The following is an 18,734-nucleotide window of genomic DNA, read 5'->3' on the forward strand; positions in this document are numbered from 1 at the left end:
TAAAAATAAAAAATCCTGCACACTGCATGTTTTCAATTACTTCCTTTTCCACTTGGAGCTAATTGGCTCCAGGTGTGTTCTGAGAGCTAGCAGCCAATCAGGTGTGAGGATGGCAGGGCGAGGCAGACGTGTTGGCTGTCCATCTGAGGGCTGGGAATACAAAACGATATACATAACTGTACCTCTGATAGGATCTGGATCAAGTGATTCTTGTGAATTTGGCAGAAATAAAACAAACTAATCAGGATTAACAGAACCCATGAAGCTATACTTCCTCCCAAATTAACACTGAAAACCTTCCAAGTCCAGTTCAACTAAAAATAAATCCATCAAATTCCAACTCAGAGTTTTTATTTCTTTTACAATGTGAACCACATATACCAACAATGTTAAGTATATAGATTAGCCATTTATTACTTTTTAACAAATAAGTATCAAGCTGATAATAGTGTTGGCTCCAGAGACACGTGGCATCTTTATACCTTTTTTGTTTTAAATAAAGGCCGGTGATTGGCTCAGGGCAACAAAAGAAAAACACTAAGTGCCTCCAAAAGAATCCGTCAGAGTCAAAGCTGTTGTGACATTTTACAGACATCATAAAAATGGTCACAATCATGTCCCCCCCAATTTTAATAAATTTTTCAAACAAGTTCAAACTCAACTTACTGTCAAGTTCTGAGTAAACCGTACAGGTTTGTTCATTAAAAACGTATATTTTATTCTTTAGAAGAACTTAGAATTCAAATTGCACAAGTTTATATGATTATTTCTGCCAGAACTTAAACATTACCAACTAAATATTTTAAACCACCTGTAAAACTGACAGGCTTTTTATTTTTTTAAGTCATGAATTCTTTAATTTATTTTTGCAATTTTACCCAAAATGTAGATGATTCCTTCAGTTTCTGTCACCTCGCTGTGAGAAAACAGCAAAAACAACAACAAAAAAGGCAGCCGATTCTCTGAGTTTCCTGCACCGAAGGAAAAAACATTCACATCAGCTCGTCACACTGTGTGGATTCCACTGTAGTGATTTTCTAAAGTGCCTAAAATAGGCAAAATTTTATTACCACACCGGTTTTCCGTCTGTTTGCGTCTCTGCTCCTCAAATGACGGGAAACGAGCCCTGATTGCATCATCAAACCCAAAACCTTCCGCCGTCTTATTAATGCACGCTCCCCTTAAACAAAACACACCAGCTCAAATCCTGAAGATTCTGAAGTAGCTGAGGATCCGCGGGCATGTTGGGTCAGAAAAACGACAACACCGGAACAGTACTGATCATCTTCCAATGAGTTACGTTGGGTGAGGAAGGACACCGAGTCCTGAGCGAGATTAACCCGGTCAGAATCTTCGTGTCACATTCAGCAGTTCCACATCAAACGCCTATTCTAGTTTTTCAGTTTGAGCTCCGACATGGAACTCAAGTTGGGCCGTGACCGCTGCTGCGTGAAGACGATCAAAGTAAGTGCGATTCACGTTTGTTACGCTGTACGCAAGACGTTTGTCAGGATCAAGTCTGGAAAACCACCAGAGTTCGAAGAAGTGCAACAATTAAGTGGAAACTATGAATGCAAATTACTGAAATTAAATGCAGTGTTCAAGTTTCAGATCACTTTTAATAATATTCCCAAGTGCGCAGAGGAAAGCTATGACACCAGGTCGGGCACGCGGAGGTGGCGTTAAAACAAGCGGGGTGATGCGGCTCCGATTGTCGTCACTGCAGTTTGTTTTTATTCAGCTGCAAAGTGACGTGCGGACTGAGCACAAGAGCTGCAAAAGGCTACAGCGGAGAGAAAAGTGGAAGAGCCGATTTGTTTGCATTAGTGGGAGGTGAAAGCTAAGTGCAAAGAAAAAAAAAATCCTTATTGCAACTCGTCAGGATAAATCAAACCATCACATAAAACAGCAGCTGCTTTTAAAATCTGCTCCACGCTTCACGTGGGCAGTCAGAACTCTGGCACTCGCGTTTCTCACATTCCTGCAACTCAATGCCATGACCTCTGGTGGCGCTGGAAAGACTAAAGCCACCAATCGGTTAACTGAGCAGCACAACATTTTCACTGGTTCTTTTTGGAGCACTTGCAGTTTCAGTCAATGTACACTGAATATTTCAGGGCTGTTTCTTTTAAAGACTATTGGAAAGTCTAGATCAGTGGTTCTCCTGATGCACCATAAATCTCAATATGATGGACAATAAAACAGAAGGCATTAGTGACTTGTGAAGCAGAAACTGTGCACAAATGCAGTTTGACTTCTGCTGTATTGCCGTATTTTCTGGAGTATAAGTCATACAGGAGGAAAACTCCCACATACAACATGTAGTATGTGAAATCTTGTCTTATGGTAAGAGATGCTGGCACTTCAGAACGTAACTTAGCTCAGTTTGGATTGGTAGCAGCTAGAGATGAAACACACCTTTCCTTCCACCGACACACAGCCAAACTCATTTTTTTTTTTTGGTCAACTTGATTGATGCTCCATCGTTATTGCAGTAGGAATGAGAAATTGTGAAATCCTAGAAGTTCAAGAATTGCCTTCTTGCAGAATTCTATATCTTAAGACCTGAGTAATATTGCAGTACTGATAAGTACTGCACAGAACTGTGGTGTTGTTGTTAATTACTATTCCTGTTGCTACTGTTCAATTTTTTTTGTGCTGGGGGGGGTATGTCCAGATAAGTTAAGGGATATAACTGATTCCTATGAGCCACATTCTCTCCCCCCCCCGGAAAAAAAGTGCTAAGAACCACTGATCTAAAGAAACCTGCACATTACTTAATTATGGAACATTTTTACTTGCTGTCCTTGATGTTGGCAGCAGGTGTGGTGTTCTACGTGTATTGTCATCAAGCTACAATACAGTGAGATTGAATTTATTTTAATAAAGTTTGCTTTTAGTTCTCAGAAACTCATCTGACTGCAGCCTGAAAACCTGCACTCGCTGCAACAAGATGAACTGTCACTAAAAGTGGGAAAAAAAAAGAAGATATTTTTAATGCACTTCCTCCATCGCTTCCTTTGTAAAATCTTTACTTGAGCCGCATTTAAATCATTCTGGCAACAATCTGCGCTATTTTTTTTTCTGCACAACCTTCAAAAGCAACGTTTACATCTGAGTGTTTTGGCTGCAATTTTTTATTTATTAATTTTTTTTACATGCTTGCAGTCACGTCTGCTTCTGAGCGATGGACGTACCGAGCCAGACGGCTGTCTGAGACGCATTTCCTTTTGATTATCCTCAACATGGTAGAGACGACAACTGAAAACGTACTGGGTCATCGCTGCTGCACACGGCGCTAACACAGCTCCAAAGTTAACACTGGTGGGTGCAAAAGCTACAAATAAGAACAGAACAGTCTGAACTAAAGTGAAGCAGAGAGTTAACAGAGAAGTTCCAAACGTCCAAACATCAACAGCCTAGTTTTTTTTTTTGGCAGTTACTATGAAGTCAGAGGATTATAACTGCTGACAGACTTCACAAATGAAGTCAGAGAAAGATGGCGGATTTCAGCAGGAGAGCGGATTTGTCGTTTGGCGAACAAGTCGAGTCACCGAGTGAGACGATTTGTTAACGACCCTCACGTGTTCATTAAGGTGGTGGGTGAGGAGGATGATTAAAGTCAGTGGAGGGAAGGGCACAGATGTGTCAAACATCAAGTGGCTTTTACTTTGAAAGCAGCAGAGCCGCCTGCATCCCAGTTGGTGACGTTGCTCGTAGTCTCCTTTACAGGGTGACCAGCCGTCAGCGATGACTCGCGCGTGTGATTACCGCCGACATGACACTTCCAAACAAAGCACATGGCGCGGCTGCAGAATCTGCAACATCTGATAACAAAACAGAGAAAGCAGACAAGAAAAAGAATTCATCCACTGAGAGCTGCCAGTTCAGGCTTTCCGTCCCGCCCACGGTCTTCTGCAGGCTGAAACCTCCCAACGTCCCTCCGCTCATCAGCACATCCATCACACAGCCAAGCAGCTCAGATCAGCCTGTTGCGTTTGTGAGTCGGAGAGTCTGTGATGACGTCACTACACTGGGTGGAATTTCGTTTCCTAGTTCCGCCTCCTCCAGCGGACGCGGAGCCTGTAGAGTCCAGATGCAGCGCCATCTCCTCGGCGATGAAAGTGTTCAGATCTACATCCTGGAGCCCGTTACGCCTGCTGCGGCACATCAGCCCCGAGCCAGAAGAACCGCCGCCGCTGGCATTGCCTCCATTGCCGCCACTTCCACTCACATGTGTGGGAGAACCTGGAGCACCAGAGCGCACGCTGATGCTCGCCATGGCGCCACTCAGACCTGAGGAGAGGCACAGAACATGAATCAAATTGGCTAAAATGGTTTTATAATTTCTTTGTCTCAGCTGGGAGAATGCAAAACTCACTTTTATGGCTTGAAAGTGAGGTGGATGACTCAAAGCTTCCAATGATTAAAGCTACAACTTTAAAAGCAAGATGCTACCAAGACCGTACAGGTCGTAATCAATATATCATCATACACCTGTGTGGTTACTGCACAATATGAAGCAAAACCTTTAAGTACATGCAAGATAAGTCTTTAAACATCTGGGTGTCTATCATGTATTGCTAATGAGTTACTGCACTAAAAGCACACGTTATCCTCATCAACATTCAGTCCATCTACTGCCCACGTTGGAAATAAGAACTGTCTAAGATGTACTGAGTTTGTGTTCACAAGAAAAATCACTTTGTCTTCATTAGCATGAAGATTTGTATCAGATCTCCCCAGACTCCCCCCTCAGGTGGTGCTATGATGGAAATATGAAGGGTCTCCAGTGTGGTGTTGCTCTTTCTGAAGCTTTTCTTACCGTGCAGTGCTATGGCCTCCCTGAAGGGCTGCAGGTCTGCTTCCACAGATGAACCAGTCTCAGTTGGTGAGTTAGCTCGGCTGGGGGCCACCATGGTCAGCCGGGGATTGGCTCTGCTACTCCTCGGTGGCGGGACTTTGCCACAGAGAAAGCTAATAAGGTCCTCCCTACGGATTGTTCTTCGCCGCTTTTTCACCCAGGCCAACATGTCCTGTGGTCCAACAGGAGACAGCCCACAAATTAACCCAAATTTGACTTTAGTGACTTACAATTATGACCCATCCTGCTACAGTTTCTACCAAAAATACACTCATTTGCAACAGAACTTTATAATGCAGCATTTCTGGGTATATTGTAATGCAGAGTTATCACATTAGGTAAGGATAAGAGCAAAGTTTAAGCAGCGCAGAAGTTAACTGACTGTCATATCGGGGTAGAACGCAGGAAGTTATTTGGCAGAGGAGGGAACTAGAGGTGTAAAAGCAGACAATTCTGGCTGCAAAAACTATGAAAAGTGATTTTCTTCCAGATTTGCTGGAATTAAAATGGTGGTAGACAGTATGAGCAAGGAGATAAAATACCACAACAAACGAGTGTCGCAGGCAGATCTATGCACACGACAAGGTAAGTATTTTGCAAACTAGTGTGGATGTACTGAAGCCAAAGAATAAAAATCTAGAGGATAAGTTCTGGGAAACTAGAGCACGACTGAAGAACATGATACTTGTGGGACTACCAGAGGGGGCTGAAGGACAGGATTCATGTCTTTTTTTTTTTAAATGCATTCCTGGACATCTTACAGTTGGGTTGACGGAACACATTTTACTCATGTTGAAATAAGAAACAAATTGGAGACTTGCTACAGTTCATAAACGCAAAAACATTTGGTCACATTTCAAGATGTAAAGTAAATTATAACAAATCCTTCTATATTACTACTTAATGCAAATGAAAGGACCCCAACTTCTGATGTAATTCAGTTTAATGTTGTAGTGCAGTTTAAATATCTGGGACAGCAACTTCTCAGGCAAAAACTGTACTCCCAGCCCACGTATGGCGACTTATGAAAAATTTGGTGAATACGCTGGATAGGTCGAATAAATTATGCAGGTGTCACACCATGACAATTTAGCCAGCGTATGCTGACAGCCCCATTTCCACCGAGGGGTCTGTGTCGGTACAGCACAGTATGGTACGGGTCAGAACACTTAAGTCCGCCAGCAGAACCCTTTTCACCCTTTTGTCTGGCAGGCGGAACATGCAGATCAAATCAAATCAATTTCATTTATATAGCGCCAAATCACAACAAACAGTTGCCCCAAGGCGCTTTATACTGTAAGGCAAAAGCCATACAATAATTAAAGAAAAACCCCAACGGTCAAAACGACCCCCTATGAGCAAGCACTTGGCAACAGTGGGAAGGAAAAACTCCCTTTTAACAGGAAGAAACCTCCAGCAGAACCAGGCTCAGGGAGGGGCAGTCTTCTGCTGGGACTGGTTGGGGCTGAGGGAGAGAACCAGGAAAAAGACATGCTGTGGAGGGGAGCAGAGATCAATCACTAATGATTAAATGCAGAGTGGTGCATACAGAGCAAAAAGAGGTGAATAAAAAGAAACACTCAGTGCATCATGGGAACCCCCCAGCAGTCTAAGTCTATAGCAGCATAACTAAGGGATGGTTCAGGGTCACCTGATCCAACCCTAACTATAAGCTTTAGCAAAAAGGAAAGTTTTAAGCTTAATCTTAAAAGTAGAGAGGGTGTCTGTCTCCCTGATCCGAATTGTGAGCTGGTTCCACAGGAGAGGAGCCTGAAAACTGAAGGCTCTGCCTCCCATTCTACTCTTACAAACCCTAAGAACTACAAGTAAGCCTGCAGTCTGAGAACAAAGCGCTCTATTGGGGTGATATGGTACTATGAGGTCCCTAAGATAAGATGGGAGCTGATTATTCAAAACCTTATAAGTAAGAAGAAGAATTTTAAATTCTATTCTGGAATTAACAGGGAGCCAATGAAGAGAAGCCAATATTGGTGAAATATGCTCTCTCCTTCTAGTCCCTGTCAGTACTCTAGCTGCAGCATTTTGAATTAACTGAAGGCTTTTCAGGGAACTTTTAGGACAACCTGATAATAATGAATTACAATAGTCCAGCCTAGAGGAAATAAATGCATGAATTAGCTTTTCAGCATCACTCTGAGACAAGACCTTTCTAATTTTAGAGATATTGTGCAAATGCAAAAAAGCAGTCCTACATATTTGCTTAATATGCGCATTGAAGGACATATCCTGATCAAAAATGACTCCAAGATTTCTCACAGTATTACTGGAGGTCAGGGTAATGCCATCCAGAGTAAGGATCTGGTTAGACACCATGTTTCTAAGATTTGTGGGGCCAAGTACAATAACTTCAGTTTTATCTGAATTTAAAAGCAGGAAATTAGAGGTCATCCATGTCTTTAGGTCTAAAAGACATTCCTGCAGTTTAACTAATTGGTGTGTGTCCTCTGGCTTCATGGTTAGATACAGCTGGGTATCATCTGTGTAACAATGAAAATTTAAAGTGGATATGACACCTAAAAAATTAGGTAAAGCTGATATAAATATCAAAATATACATACAGTATAGTAAGCTGAAAGTGGTTTTAATTATTATCACTGAGAAATAAAGTTTGTACAGCTTCTCAAAAGTGTGTTTCTTGGAAAGCGCGCTGGTAGCGTTCCATCAGCGGTCACGTGATGCCGTGACGTCACAGAATGTAGAGTTCCGTCTTTGTCTGTTAGATTAACAACAAGAACAGATGGACCTCAGCATGGACAGTGACAAGATCAAGAACTTTTCTGACTCCTCTTCAAGTGTGGATTATTTCTGACTCGGATCCTGAGGATGTCGCAGCAGTGATTAGACCCTACAGATTGGAGCCTTACCTTTCGGATGAACATTCAAACCAGGAGTATTCTGGCAGCGAAAATAATGCAGACGGTGTTTATGGTGGAGCCAAAGCAGAGGCAAGAGACGTGCCAATTCCAACGGATTTTGAAAGGCTGCAGAATATGGAATGGTAAGGTAGGCTTTGATTTTTGTTGCTGCTGTTTATAACACTCGAATTACTGTATAGCATTTTCGATTCGAGCGTCTGTTTACTGCCTTTGTTATTGTTCCGGAGCCGTGATAGTGTAGCTATTACTTGTGGACCACCGTCATTACCTTCGGGTTTTGCCGTTTGAGTGCCTGGCATTGCATTCATCCGTGTTTAGTTACGTTATTTTCACGAAAGAATAGGAAATAAACGGCGAAGTTTTCGAAAAAGATCGCTGAAAACAACACTGAACAACATGCCGCCGCTGCGTTTACATGCCGCCGCCGTGTTTACTACATAAGTTCCTTGACCATTTCAAGATTATTGTGAACATATTATCTGGGGTTGACATTTTAGGTGTTCCTGTGAGCACTGCGAGAACATGGAGACAGTAGAGGAAAGTGTCTGCTGTCGGGAGCAAATGCGTGTGTGCGAGCGGAGCGAGCGGCAGCCGGACATTTCGTGCATCACACAACACCGCAGCTTTTGATCAATCTGCCTGGACTTGAAAAGGCTAAAACCTTTTGCCCTTGTGTTTGTGCAATATGCTGCGACACACTGGTCAGGCATATCGACAAACAAGTCCCTGAGAGCTGTGTTTAACCAAAGTTTCTGCCGCTAAAAAAAAGTGTAAACAGCCACCAGGCGCGCGAGCCGATACGGTCTACACGTAGTGACGTATTTTCGGCTTGGTGCTCAGCGGGAAGCTGTTCAGGGGCCTCATGCTGGCCTCTTCTGAAACTTCTCTGTTCTCTGACGACGTCCTGGGTGAACAGAGCTTTAAATTAGGATGTTTTCAGCTCGAAACAGCCAGACGGACGCCACCTCCGACCGCGCCGATCCGTTTTGTGGGCTGTGCTTAAAGTGAAAGAAACTCCACAATCTCTCATCAGCCGTTAAACTTTATACCGAAAACCAGCTGAATTTCTCGAATAGTGTCCACACAGATATCCCTCACCGGTCCTGAAAAAATTTGATAAAGCAACGCGCGCCGTCTCCCTGCAGCATCTCAGACAAAGAGATTCCGACGGGAGGGGGAGTCCACACCTCACTCAAAGCCTGCACACAAGCGAATGACGTCACCGACAGGCATGACAAAACTCACGCATGCGCACAAGGGTTCAAGCTTGTCTGACGTAAAAACATATGAATCAAATCCATTTATTTTTTGAAAAAAAATAAAATAAAAAGGACCGCTTTTTTTTTTTAATCACAGACCTCGTATAACGGGAGAACTGTGTCCATTTTCCCCAAAACACTTAGGTTGACTGAATTATATAACCTTTGTTACATGTAATAAGACTATGTTGTCTTTAAATGTCATATCCACTTTAAGCAATGCTTTCTAATAATACTGCCTAAGGGAAGCATGTATAAAGTACCTCTTGTAAATTTTTGTGGATAATAGTGTCATTCCAAGTGTTAAATAAAACCACTTCTTACAGTTATTTTCAAAATTCGCATTTTCTATTAATAATTATCATGCTAAGCAAATTTGCTAAAAGTAAATCGCCGCAAGAGGCGATGCATTCAAACCGGAAGTGTGACACAAGCGTATGGGGCAAGCCATAAGCTTGGCACCTCTTTCATTTCTTACACAGACGCCAGACAGAGTAATTTAACTTTTGTTTTTTTTTGTCTTGGTGGAAAATGCGATTTCTTTTCATCACGGGAAGAGTCGACTGATGGCTGTGACAAGCACTGATGTGACATTAATGAATGAGGTGCTGTTGCTCACCAAAGCACCGGCGTTCTCTGGTTCAGGCTGAAAACACAGAGGGACTTCTTTTAAAACGCTACATTTCTTCAGCTCCCGACAAGGAATTTCAGACGTCGTTGTCCAAAATCAGGACCCTTATGTGGATAAGATTTCATCAGGCTGTGATGATGAATTGGACTGAAACAATCAGGTAAGATTAAGACTTTATATTTGAATTTATGTCATGTTTCCAGGGTTCACGTTGGCTGTGGCTCACCCCGCGTTTACACGCTTACTGAAGTCTAAGAACGTTGGGACTGCAGTGTCTTTCAACAAGTTTTGTTGGCCAGTTTCTTTTGGTTTTGAACCCATTTTCAGCGGGGCAAGTCAGGAATTGTGGGTCACCGTCACATTGGTGGCTGTGTCTATAAGTGAGTGAGCCAGACACTATTTGTAGACAAGCGTAAAGAGCCAGCCAAGTCTGTCCAGACACAGAGGCTGTTTGTGATACTCACGCTGATCGCACCTGAACTTTGTGAATTATTTTTAAGCTAGCCCCTCTTTAACATGGACTTAAAAGGGAACCTGCTTGTTTTTGGATCCAGCCTCAAGCGGCCAGTTGAGGAACTTCAACTTTTTCTTCTTCCGTGTCCGGCCTCAGTTGAGCAAATAGAAGCTTACCGCTTGGTATTAATACAGCAATTTTACAGGACATTTACAACACTTTTAATATAAATTACTGTATTTTATGGTATTAAAGATGTAAATAAAAATAGATTTTCCCCACTTTAATAACTTTTTTATTCAATTCAGAATGTAATGGTAATAGGAAAGCTCAATGAAGAAACGCGTAATTTTTTTTTGACATGAATCAATGATGCTGGAGGATATTTGATAGAGGCTTAGAAAACAAGGCCTACCTTATTTCGACGTTGGTGTCCTATCTGTATGCCCCGATCAAAGCTTCGCTGATGGGCCTCCACACTCTCTAAGGTGGTGAGGAAAACAGAAACATGATCAAGTCACAATGCCAAAGCCAATCAAAAAGAATATGTATTAAATTGGAAATGTTAATTTTTACCATCAGCAAGGATGTTACATTACTGTAAGATTTATTTATTTGGGATGCACCAGTACTCCTGATGTAACATCATTTTGCATTCTTATTTATCAGCCAAATGTGAGCCAATATATGGGTGCAGCTGGCAGCACATTGATGAACACGACAGCATGTGAGGCTGAGCAGTAGCTCCAGTGCTCCGGCCTGAGATTACCATATGAAGGCAATATGGGTAGTTTTGCAGACATGTTTTTATTAACCAAAGTTTGTTTAATACTCTGCCAACAATCTGTCAAATAATTTAAAATGTACTATTTTGTGAAGTGTACATGCCTTGGTCAATGACCCTCATTGTTCAACACTGACGTTGTCAAAGCATGGATTCTGAACAACACATTTTTGCAATAATGATTCTAGAAAGTGCAATTTATCATTTCAGTTCAAAAACTGGTAAGATTTTTTTTGGGGGGGGCGGGGGCAACCGACTGTGTCCTTGGACAGTTTATTTTATAAACAACTAACAATTACCATAGTATATTTTCAACTATTAAATAAAAAATAAAAATAAAAAAAACTCCAACCACTGTTACAAACAGATCAGTACAGTATCATGAAGCATTATAAAAGCCAAATGTACAAGAGTACTGAGTAATGGATGAACCTGTCAATAAAAACACCTCTACATTAACAAGTACTGCAACAACCAGCTACAACCATTACTGATTAAAAGAAGCACCCTAATACCCAGGTGGTAAATCGCCCACATGCTTAGGAACTGAGACCATTAGGATGCAGCCGTACCTTTGTAGAGGTTGGTAACTGCTGTAGCGGCATTCTGAAATGGCACCCAAAGTGACAGGCCTTGCTGATGACAAACTCTGTCTGCAAAGGAAAACAAAACATACAGTAGTTTCTCAGGAGGCACTGCATGCTGAACACAAAAATCCACTGGAGGGGATCCACGATCCCCACCTGGTTGGCCAATCCTTGCATTCCAAGTGACTGACAACTTTAGACATCATCACAATGTTAAAGATAGTAATACTGATACACAAGGCTGATCACAGGGGTAGGTGCTATAAGTCAATGAGGTCCCATTTTCAAGTCTTAGACTGTGTAAGCAATGTAAGCGAAATTCAATACAGGATCCACCCGGGTCTAACCTAACCTAGAGGACGGTCTTTTAACACAGGTTGTCTGCCCCCTGTTAATCCTTCCACCTTAGCTGCAGACAGGGGACATGTTTGTCATGTCATCATACCTATCTAAAAAAGGTACAAGCAAGACAACAACATGTAAGGATGCAGAAAAGACCTCTGGAACAAGGTTAGCAGCTCAGAACTGAGGGTTGGGCAAAACATTTTTGGGGAAAGTATGATGAGAATAGCTGAGGACAAGTTATGATTTTTTTTTTTCCCCCCTTAAAAACTGATTCTGTAAATTCAGCAACTAACTACACCTCACAGCACTTCCTTTTCATCACTAAAATAAGGACTCTGGGTCCCATTCTACAAACTCAGAGGTATGGTGGATTTATGAACACTAATGAAAGATCATTTAGTCTACAGAAAACTTCCAAACATTTGCAATTGCCAATTTTTTTTCCCCCATGGTCCGAGGCAATATCTTCAGAAATCTTATTTTGTTCATCTCAATTGATTCATGTCCGAATCACGATTCTTATTTATCAAGATTCTGAATCAATCCAAAATGTCCAAGAATTGATTTTTAAAAAGCAATTTTTTAAACATTTTCTTGCTTACTTGCTGCGTGTACTGTTTGTCAGGCAACGGCCTCTGTACTACAGCGTCCCCGCGAGGGGAGGGTCCGGCGTGCTTCAAACATTTGTGAACTGCAGCTTAGCATGGCGGACACAGAGCTAATTCAGCCAGCACTGTCTTTGCTGAAGGCAAATCTCTGAGCGCATTTTGGATTTTATTATTTGCTGCGTAAGAAGGAGCTTGACATGACTTATGCAGTGTGCAAAATCTGCAAAATGAAAGTCAAGTACTTCAGAAACACTTCAAATCCGCAAGCCCACATGCGACGCCATCACCCGGAGCTAAAAGAAGCAGAGCAGTGGTCTCTGCCGACTACTGACCAGCGCACACTCCATCACTTTGCTAAACTTCCAGCCAACTCTGAACGAGCAAAGCAGATAAGTAAATTTACATCTTTAGAATCACTTGATTAACCTTGTAAAGCTGAATTTTCTTAAACAAACATTTTTTGTAACATTCATTTTGTAAGATTCACATCCCTACTGCACATGGTGAAAAATCTCCAAAAAGAATCCTGTCATCATCACAGATAATGCCAGGAACATGATTGTGGCTGGTGCAGAAGCCCAATTGAGCCCACAGATTACCCACTTCTAACAACTACCAAGGTATTTATTTCACAGTCACACTGGCTGAATTTTTGGCTAAAAAGTTACTGAATCGATTTCAAGTCATTAAATCATTTTGGATTGCTCTAAATTAACCAACATTGTCCTTGAATCATATCAGCAACCACGAATGGTGATACGAACTGACGAATTGAATCGTTAAAACGAACTGTTACACCCCTAAGAGGCATACATGTGGCACACACCCATCTACTCAACTTGTCACAAAGCATAAAGAGGTTATTATCAATTGTCAACTGTCCTTTCCTGAAGAGTGACCATAGCAGCAGATACGGCATTTTTACAAGTATGTACCATATTAACAGCATCATGACAAACTCTCAGAAGGCTCACCATCCAGCAGACAGCACACTAGTGAACAAGCATTGGCCAATATTGGTGCTATTGCTTTACATTAAAATCGGTCTTTCCCTGAAAAAGCACGTTGTGAAAGTGAGGGCCATGTGACAGTAATCATTTTTCTGAAAGTATTGTGCTTGCACATGGAGGCTTGAGAATGAGACACACACTGGCTTCTGATTTTACTTTCATTTCTGACACTCCAGGATCAAATGTGTTTAAAGAAACATCCTTTTCCTGAGCATTTGTAAAACACGAGGAGGAATTTTTTGTAACCTTTTCTATGAAAGTGCCCGGTACGTAGAAAATTTATCCAAAGCAGAAAGAGCAATATCAGTCAAACAGTGCATTAACTCAGTGGACTGTGTTCCCAAAACACAGGTCATGTTAAGGTCTTAAATCAAAGCCCATCATCTAAAATACATAAATGACCACCTTTCAGGAACCAGATGAGACACTGAAATGCAGGTTCCTGTATAGATTTCTGCTCTATTGTGGTTAACAAATGCATCAGAGCTCTGACATCAAATGATGTCATGAGATTACACCAAGCAAAGCTGAAAAAATAGGAGGCAGAAGTGAGGTGCTGCAATCATCCAGATGCTTTGTTCTTCTACTGAAACTAAAGAGGAGGAAGAATTCTATAGTTGCAAAAGCTGATGAGAAACAAAATGACCATAGAAACAGAATGACCATAAATACTGATCGATTGTGTTTGCGGAGATTCAACAAGCACAGATGAGGGAAATTGGTCACTGCTATCGATACAGTACCATACGTAAACCATGAATTGCTATTAGTGTGGGTAGCCACTGTTACTTTAACTATTGTTTCTCAAACATTTTTGACAAAGGACCACTTACAAAAAAACAAAAACACACAAACTACACCTTGCAAGCCACACAACTCGCTAAATATTCAAAGACAATAGGTCCACTTACCACTCCAACAGTGTATTACAAGTTACAACCTAATAATGAGCCCTAATCCACAGCCCTAGTACAAACATTTGTGCTTGAAATTCATCAACTGTCTCCTGTACAGCTTCGACACCATGATGTCAATGTTTATCTTTCTGACTGGATGCTATATGATCACAGCATTTGGTACTTAATGCAATGCTATGAAAAAGCAATATGGTACCATATCAAAAGGCACTGGCATCAAGTGTGAAGAAGAGAATGCCACTGATTGGTGGATAGTGATCAGGTGACAACCCCGTGGTAATCCCTCCCCCCAAAAGGGGGGTTTACAGAAATGTCCGATTGAAGCATCATTTCCACCGAGTGTTCCATGTCGGAACAGTTAGGGTTAGGCTTGTATTTCAATCGCTATCAGTACCCTTGGTTTAGTAGGCGGAGCATGTAGATGTCATGCAAGACATCGAAAGCTTGTACGCTGTCGCGCAGCCTCGAACTCTCCACGACCTCCACACAATGTAATTGAAATTTTTTTAAAATTTCATTTCATTTTATTTGTCATGGTGGATCACAGGATTTATTTTCATTGAATGAAGAATGCTGAAGAGTCAACTGATGCCTGTGGTAAACACTGGAGTAAATAAATGAAACACTGTGACTCTTAACTTTTAAAATAAGTTAATTTTCTTGTGGGACAAACTGCCAGCCTCCTTTCTTTCAAGCTGAGAAACGCACCTGGAGCAGATAAACACTGAGGGACCTCTTTAAAAACACTCCATTTCAGCAACAACAAGGAATTAAAGTATTTCTAGTTATCGTTTTTCAAAATAAATATGCTTCATGGACAGGTTTTCATCAGGCTGTGATGATAAATCCCAGTTAAACGACGTAACAAGTAAGCTTAACACTTTATATTTACTCATTGCGTGAATGGGTGGACGGATGGATGAGATTTATTGTCAGTCATTACACGAGTGCAACAACGAGATTACGTCCACACTTCCAATTACCACAGACAAGATACAGCAATTAATCCATGATTATTACTTGTTTACTGTAATAATGGCACACATCAGCATTAAAGACAACACATATAATGCGCTTGGTTTCAGTTCAGAAGGCTCCGGGTTCAAATCCCACCCCTGCCACATTTCTCCATGTAATGTGGAGTTGTGTCAGGAAGGGCATCCGGCATAAAACCTGTGCCAATTCAACATGCAGATCCACCTTGGATTTGCTGTGGCGACCCCGAGTGCAAACAAGGGAGCAGCCGAAGGGACTTACTTTATGTGCACTAAACTTTAAAACTGTCCATTTTCCGAATTGAGGCGATGTGAGCGAGGGGGAGCCTCAGCAAACATGGTTTTAATATCTGAAACAGTCTGAACTGTTCACGGGGACTGTAACTTTCGCTTTAGCTATTGAGTCAATCAATGGACAGCAGCAGGTTAGCACCTCCCTTTTGTATATGGCCTATAATTTTGGGACCCCAACCAAAGGGCACTGAAAAAGTGGTGTTGTACGGTTATTTGGTACCTGTTCCTAAATCTGGATGTGATAAGCGGATAAGCGGTTGAAGGTGAGTGAGTACACAAACATTTCTTGTAGCATACTACTTCTTGTACCATACCAGTAGAATTCATGTTTTGGGATATCTTCTGTAGCTGTAGACATTTTGGGGAGGGGTGTTGCTATAGATATGGTACCATACGCGAGACAGAATTGCTATTCATACAGCACCCATTGTTAAAATGACAATCAGCTTTACTGGGAAAGTATGTATGCACACACAGAGAGTTTGACTCTAGTTTAGCATAGCTCCGATACTACTTATGTGGTAAAAATTAAGTAGGACATCATACAAAAAAAATACTAGTACACACAATAATATACACCCAGGATGTGAGCTGTGTGTTTATGGTGTCTGTGTGCAGGGCAGCTGGTCTGCATGTTTGTGCAACACGTGTTACAGAAGTATAAATTGTTGATTGATATAGTTTTGTATCGTTTACAGTGATAAGGTGTTCATCAGGGTGAAACTTTTGTTGTGTCTGGTTGTTTATGAACTCGAGTGCATACTTAAACTAGCCAATGTAATAATTTATACACATCCCAGTGCCTACGTCTTGAGATTGAAATGTGCGACGTGGAGCCTGTACAGAGTTTCTGCCATAATGTTAATCTTTAACTTGCGAATCACTGTGTTTTGTTATTGAATGCCGTACAATAACAACAGATATGGTACTATATCAATAGTCACTACAGAAAGGAAAAAAAAAGTCTGGTGATATGAAGATAATTTTCATTTGAATACAAACAGGTACTAGGCTAGGTTTAGCAGCAACATGTCAGCCAATCTGCTGGATGGTCAACATGACAGCAGTTAACGTCACATCTTGACTGCCCTAAATATCAAACCAAGAACCAATTAAACGAGCCAAGCCTTAAACTGGCCTGAAATCTAATTCATCACACAAACACAGGCAAGGAATTCTGCTAAAAAACAGTAACGTCTACGCGATTTTGTGATATATATTTTTATGCCAGCTGTATGGTTAATAATCTGGTCATCCAGCAAACCAGGCGCTTCAAAGTCTCAGTGCACACTTCTTGTCTTCAAAAACAGTGTCAACAACTACACACAAGATGTGTGATCACTGTGAGAGACAATCTGTCATCTAGGGCTACCATCGCCATTTTGTACCTAGCCTGGCCAACGCTACCTCGGCTGTCCGGTGCTACTAAACGTACCAACAAGCACATTTTCATCTTTAGTCGTTTTAATCTGTAAGATAGTAAGTGTAACGAACGCCGTTACAAAATCCAAGCGTGCGACGACAAGTACCAAATAGCAAGTCACCCGGTCTAAATTTAGCCGCTAACATTAGCCTGTGTTTGACAGCCACTTTGCTAACGAGCTAGCAACCGTCGCTAGTCTGACAGCTACTAATCAAACACAAGACAACGCTGCCGTTGCTGCTGCTTTGGACCTTTGTATAACTGAGCCACCGCTGTGGCCGAGTTCTGGAAGAGATGCCACAGCTTTTCCTGGTCGTTATCGGCCTCCTCCTCGCTCGGCTCCCTCTGCTCCGCTTCGGCCAAACACTGCCGCTCCCATTTTGAGAACCAGTGCTCGGGTCCGTGTTCCTGAATCTCAGAGTCTCCGTCTTCCTTCTTCTCCTCCATTAACGCACCCAAACGCCAGGAAAACGCGCTTTGTACGTGTCACAGTAGCGCAGGATATAGAGAACTACGTCAATAAATTCATAATTTGTAATATTTCGCCCTAAAATACGTCACTCGCTCAGCGAACAACCTAAGGACGCGAACTAAAAATTGTATTTTCCTCTGACTTGCCGACGTCGAGATATATACGTAACACAATCTACCGTGTTATGTCAGTAAACCCGCCTTTTCCTCTAAACTTTAGCCACAATTGGGTAACTGGGCAGTGATGGGCGGAATCGGGTTGTTTTCTTCAGATCGTGATTGGACAATGGACCCTTCCGTCACAACACTGACAATAGAACCTCAGAAAATTCCTTATTTCTAAAGCTTGCATGAGAATGGGAATTTTATTATAGATTAACGAGTTCACAAATTTATATGTATATATATATATATATATATATATATATATATATATATATATATATATATATATATATATATATATATATATATATATATATATATATAAAAAACTCCAATTCCAATGAAGTTGGGACGTTGTGTGAAATGTAAATAAAAATTGAATACAATGATTTGCATATCCTCTTCAACCTACACCACAAAGACAAGATATTTAATGTTCAAACTAATAAACTTTTTTGATTTTGTGCAAATATGTGCTCATTTTGAAATGGATGCCTGCAACACATTTCAAAAAAGCTGGGACAGTGGTATGTTTACCACTGTGTTACATCACCTTTCCTTCTAACAACACTCAATAAGCGTTTGGGAACTGAGGACACTAATTGTTGAAGCTTTGTAGGAGGAATTCTTTCCCATTCTTGCTTGATGTACGACTTCAGTTGTTCAAAAGTCCGGGGTCTCTGTTGTCATATTTTGTGCTTCATAATGCGCCACACATTTTCAATGGGCGACAGGTCTGGACTGCAGGCAGGACAGTCTAGTACCTGCACTCTTTTACTATGAAGCCACGCTGTTGTAACACGTGCAGAACGTGGCTTGGCATTGTCTTGCTGAAAAAAGCAGGGACGTCCCTGAAAAAGACGTTGCTTGGATGGCAGCATGTGTTGCTCCAAAACCTGGATGTACCTTTCAGCATTGATGGTACCATCACAGATGTGTACGTTGCCCATGCCATGAGCACTAACACACCCCCATACCATCACAGATGCTGGCTTTTGAACTTTGCGCTAGTAACAGTCTGGATGGTCTT

General features: G+C 41.5%; 1 protein-coding gene and 1 long non-coding RNA gene across 2 annotated transcripts; both read right to left on the reverse strand.

The window, feature by feature from the left end:
- Positions 1-334: 334 nt before the first annotated feature.
- On the reverse strand, positions 335-18,431 carry LOC117527281. Its single transcript, XR_004565487.1, has 3 exons — positions 18,421-18,431; positions 2,697-2,702; positions 335-2,063 (listed from the first exon to the last, which is right to left on the reverse strand). It is a non-coding gene; the product is annotated as an uncharacterized LOC117527281 (long non-coding RNA).
- c16h16orf72 (chromosome 16 C16orf72 homolog) lies at positions 839-17,661 on the reverse strand. The gene is made up of 5 exons (XM_034189552.1): positions 17,320-17,661; positions 11,462-11,542; positions 10,521-10,588; positions 4,826-5,036; positions 839-4,296 (listed from the first exon to the last, which is right to left on the reverse strand). The coding sequence occupies exons 1-5, from the start codon at positions 17,513-17,515 to the stop codon at positions 3,980-3,982; spliced, it is 873 nt and encodes a 290-aa protein (XP_034045443.1). The 5' UTR covers positions 17,516-17,661; the 3' UTR covers positions 839-3,979.
- Positions 18,432-18,734: the final 303 nt, after the last annotated feature.

The sequence above is a fragment of the Thalassophryne amazonica genome, chromosome 16, assembly GCF_902500255.1.
Source record: "Thalassophryne amazonica chromosome 16, fThaAma1.1, whole genome shotgun sequence".
Lineage (NCBI taxonomy): Eukaryota > Metazoa > Chordata > Actinopteri > Batrachoidiformes > Batrachoididae > Thalassophryne > Thalassophryne amazonica.

What these genes read in the sequence shown, in the direction of transcription:
- c16h16orf72 (XM_034189552.1), bottom strand. Translation starts at nt 17,515, where the DNA reads ATGGAGGAGAAGAAGGAAGACGGAGACTCTGAGATTCAGGAACACGGA. An exon ending in GGTGGCTCAGTTATACAAAG is followed by an intron (nt 11,543 to 17,319) that starts GTCCAAAGCAGC and finishes TTTCCTTTGCAG; the next exon opens with ACAGAGTTTGTCATCAGCAA. An exon ending in AGTTACCAACCTCTACAAAG is followed by an intron (nt 10,589 to 11,461) that starts GTACGGCTGCAT and finishes TCACCACCTTAG; the next exon opens with AGAGTGTGGAGGCCCATCAG.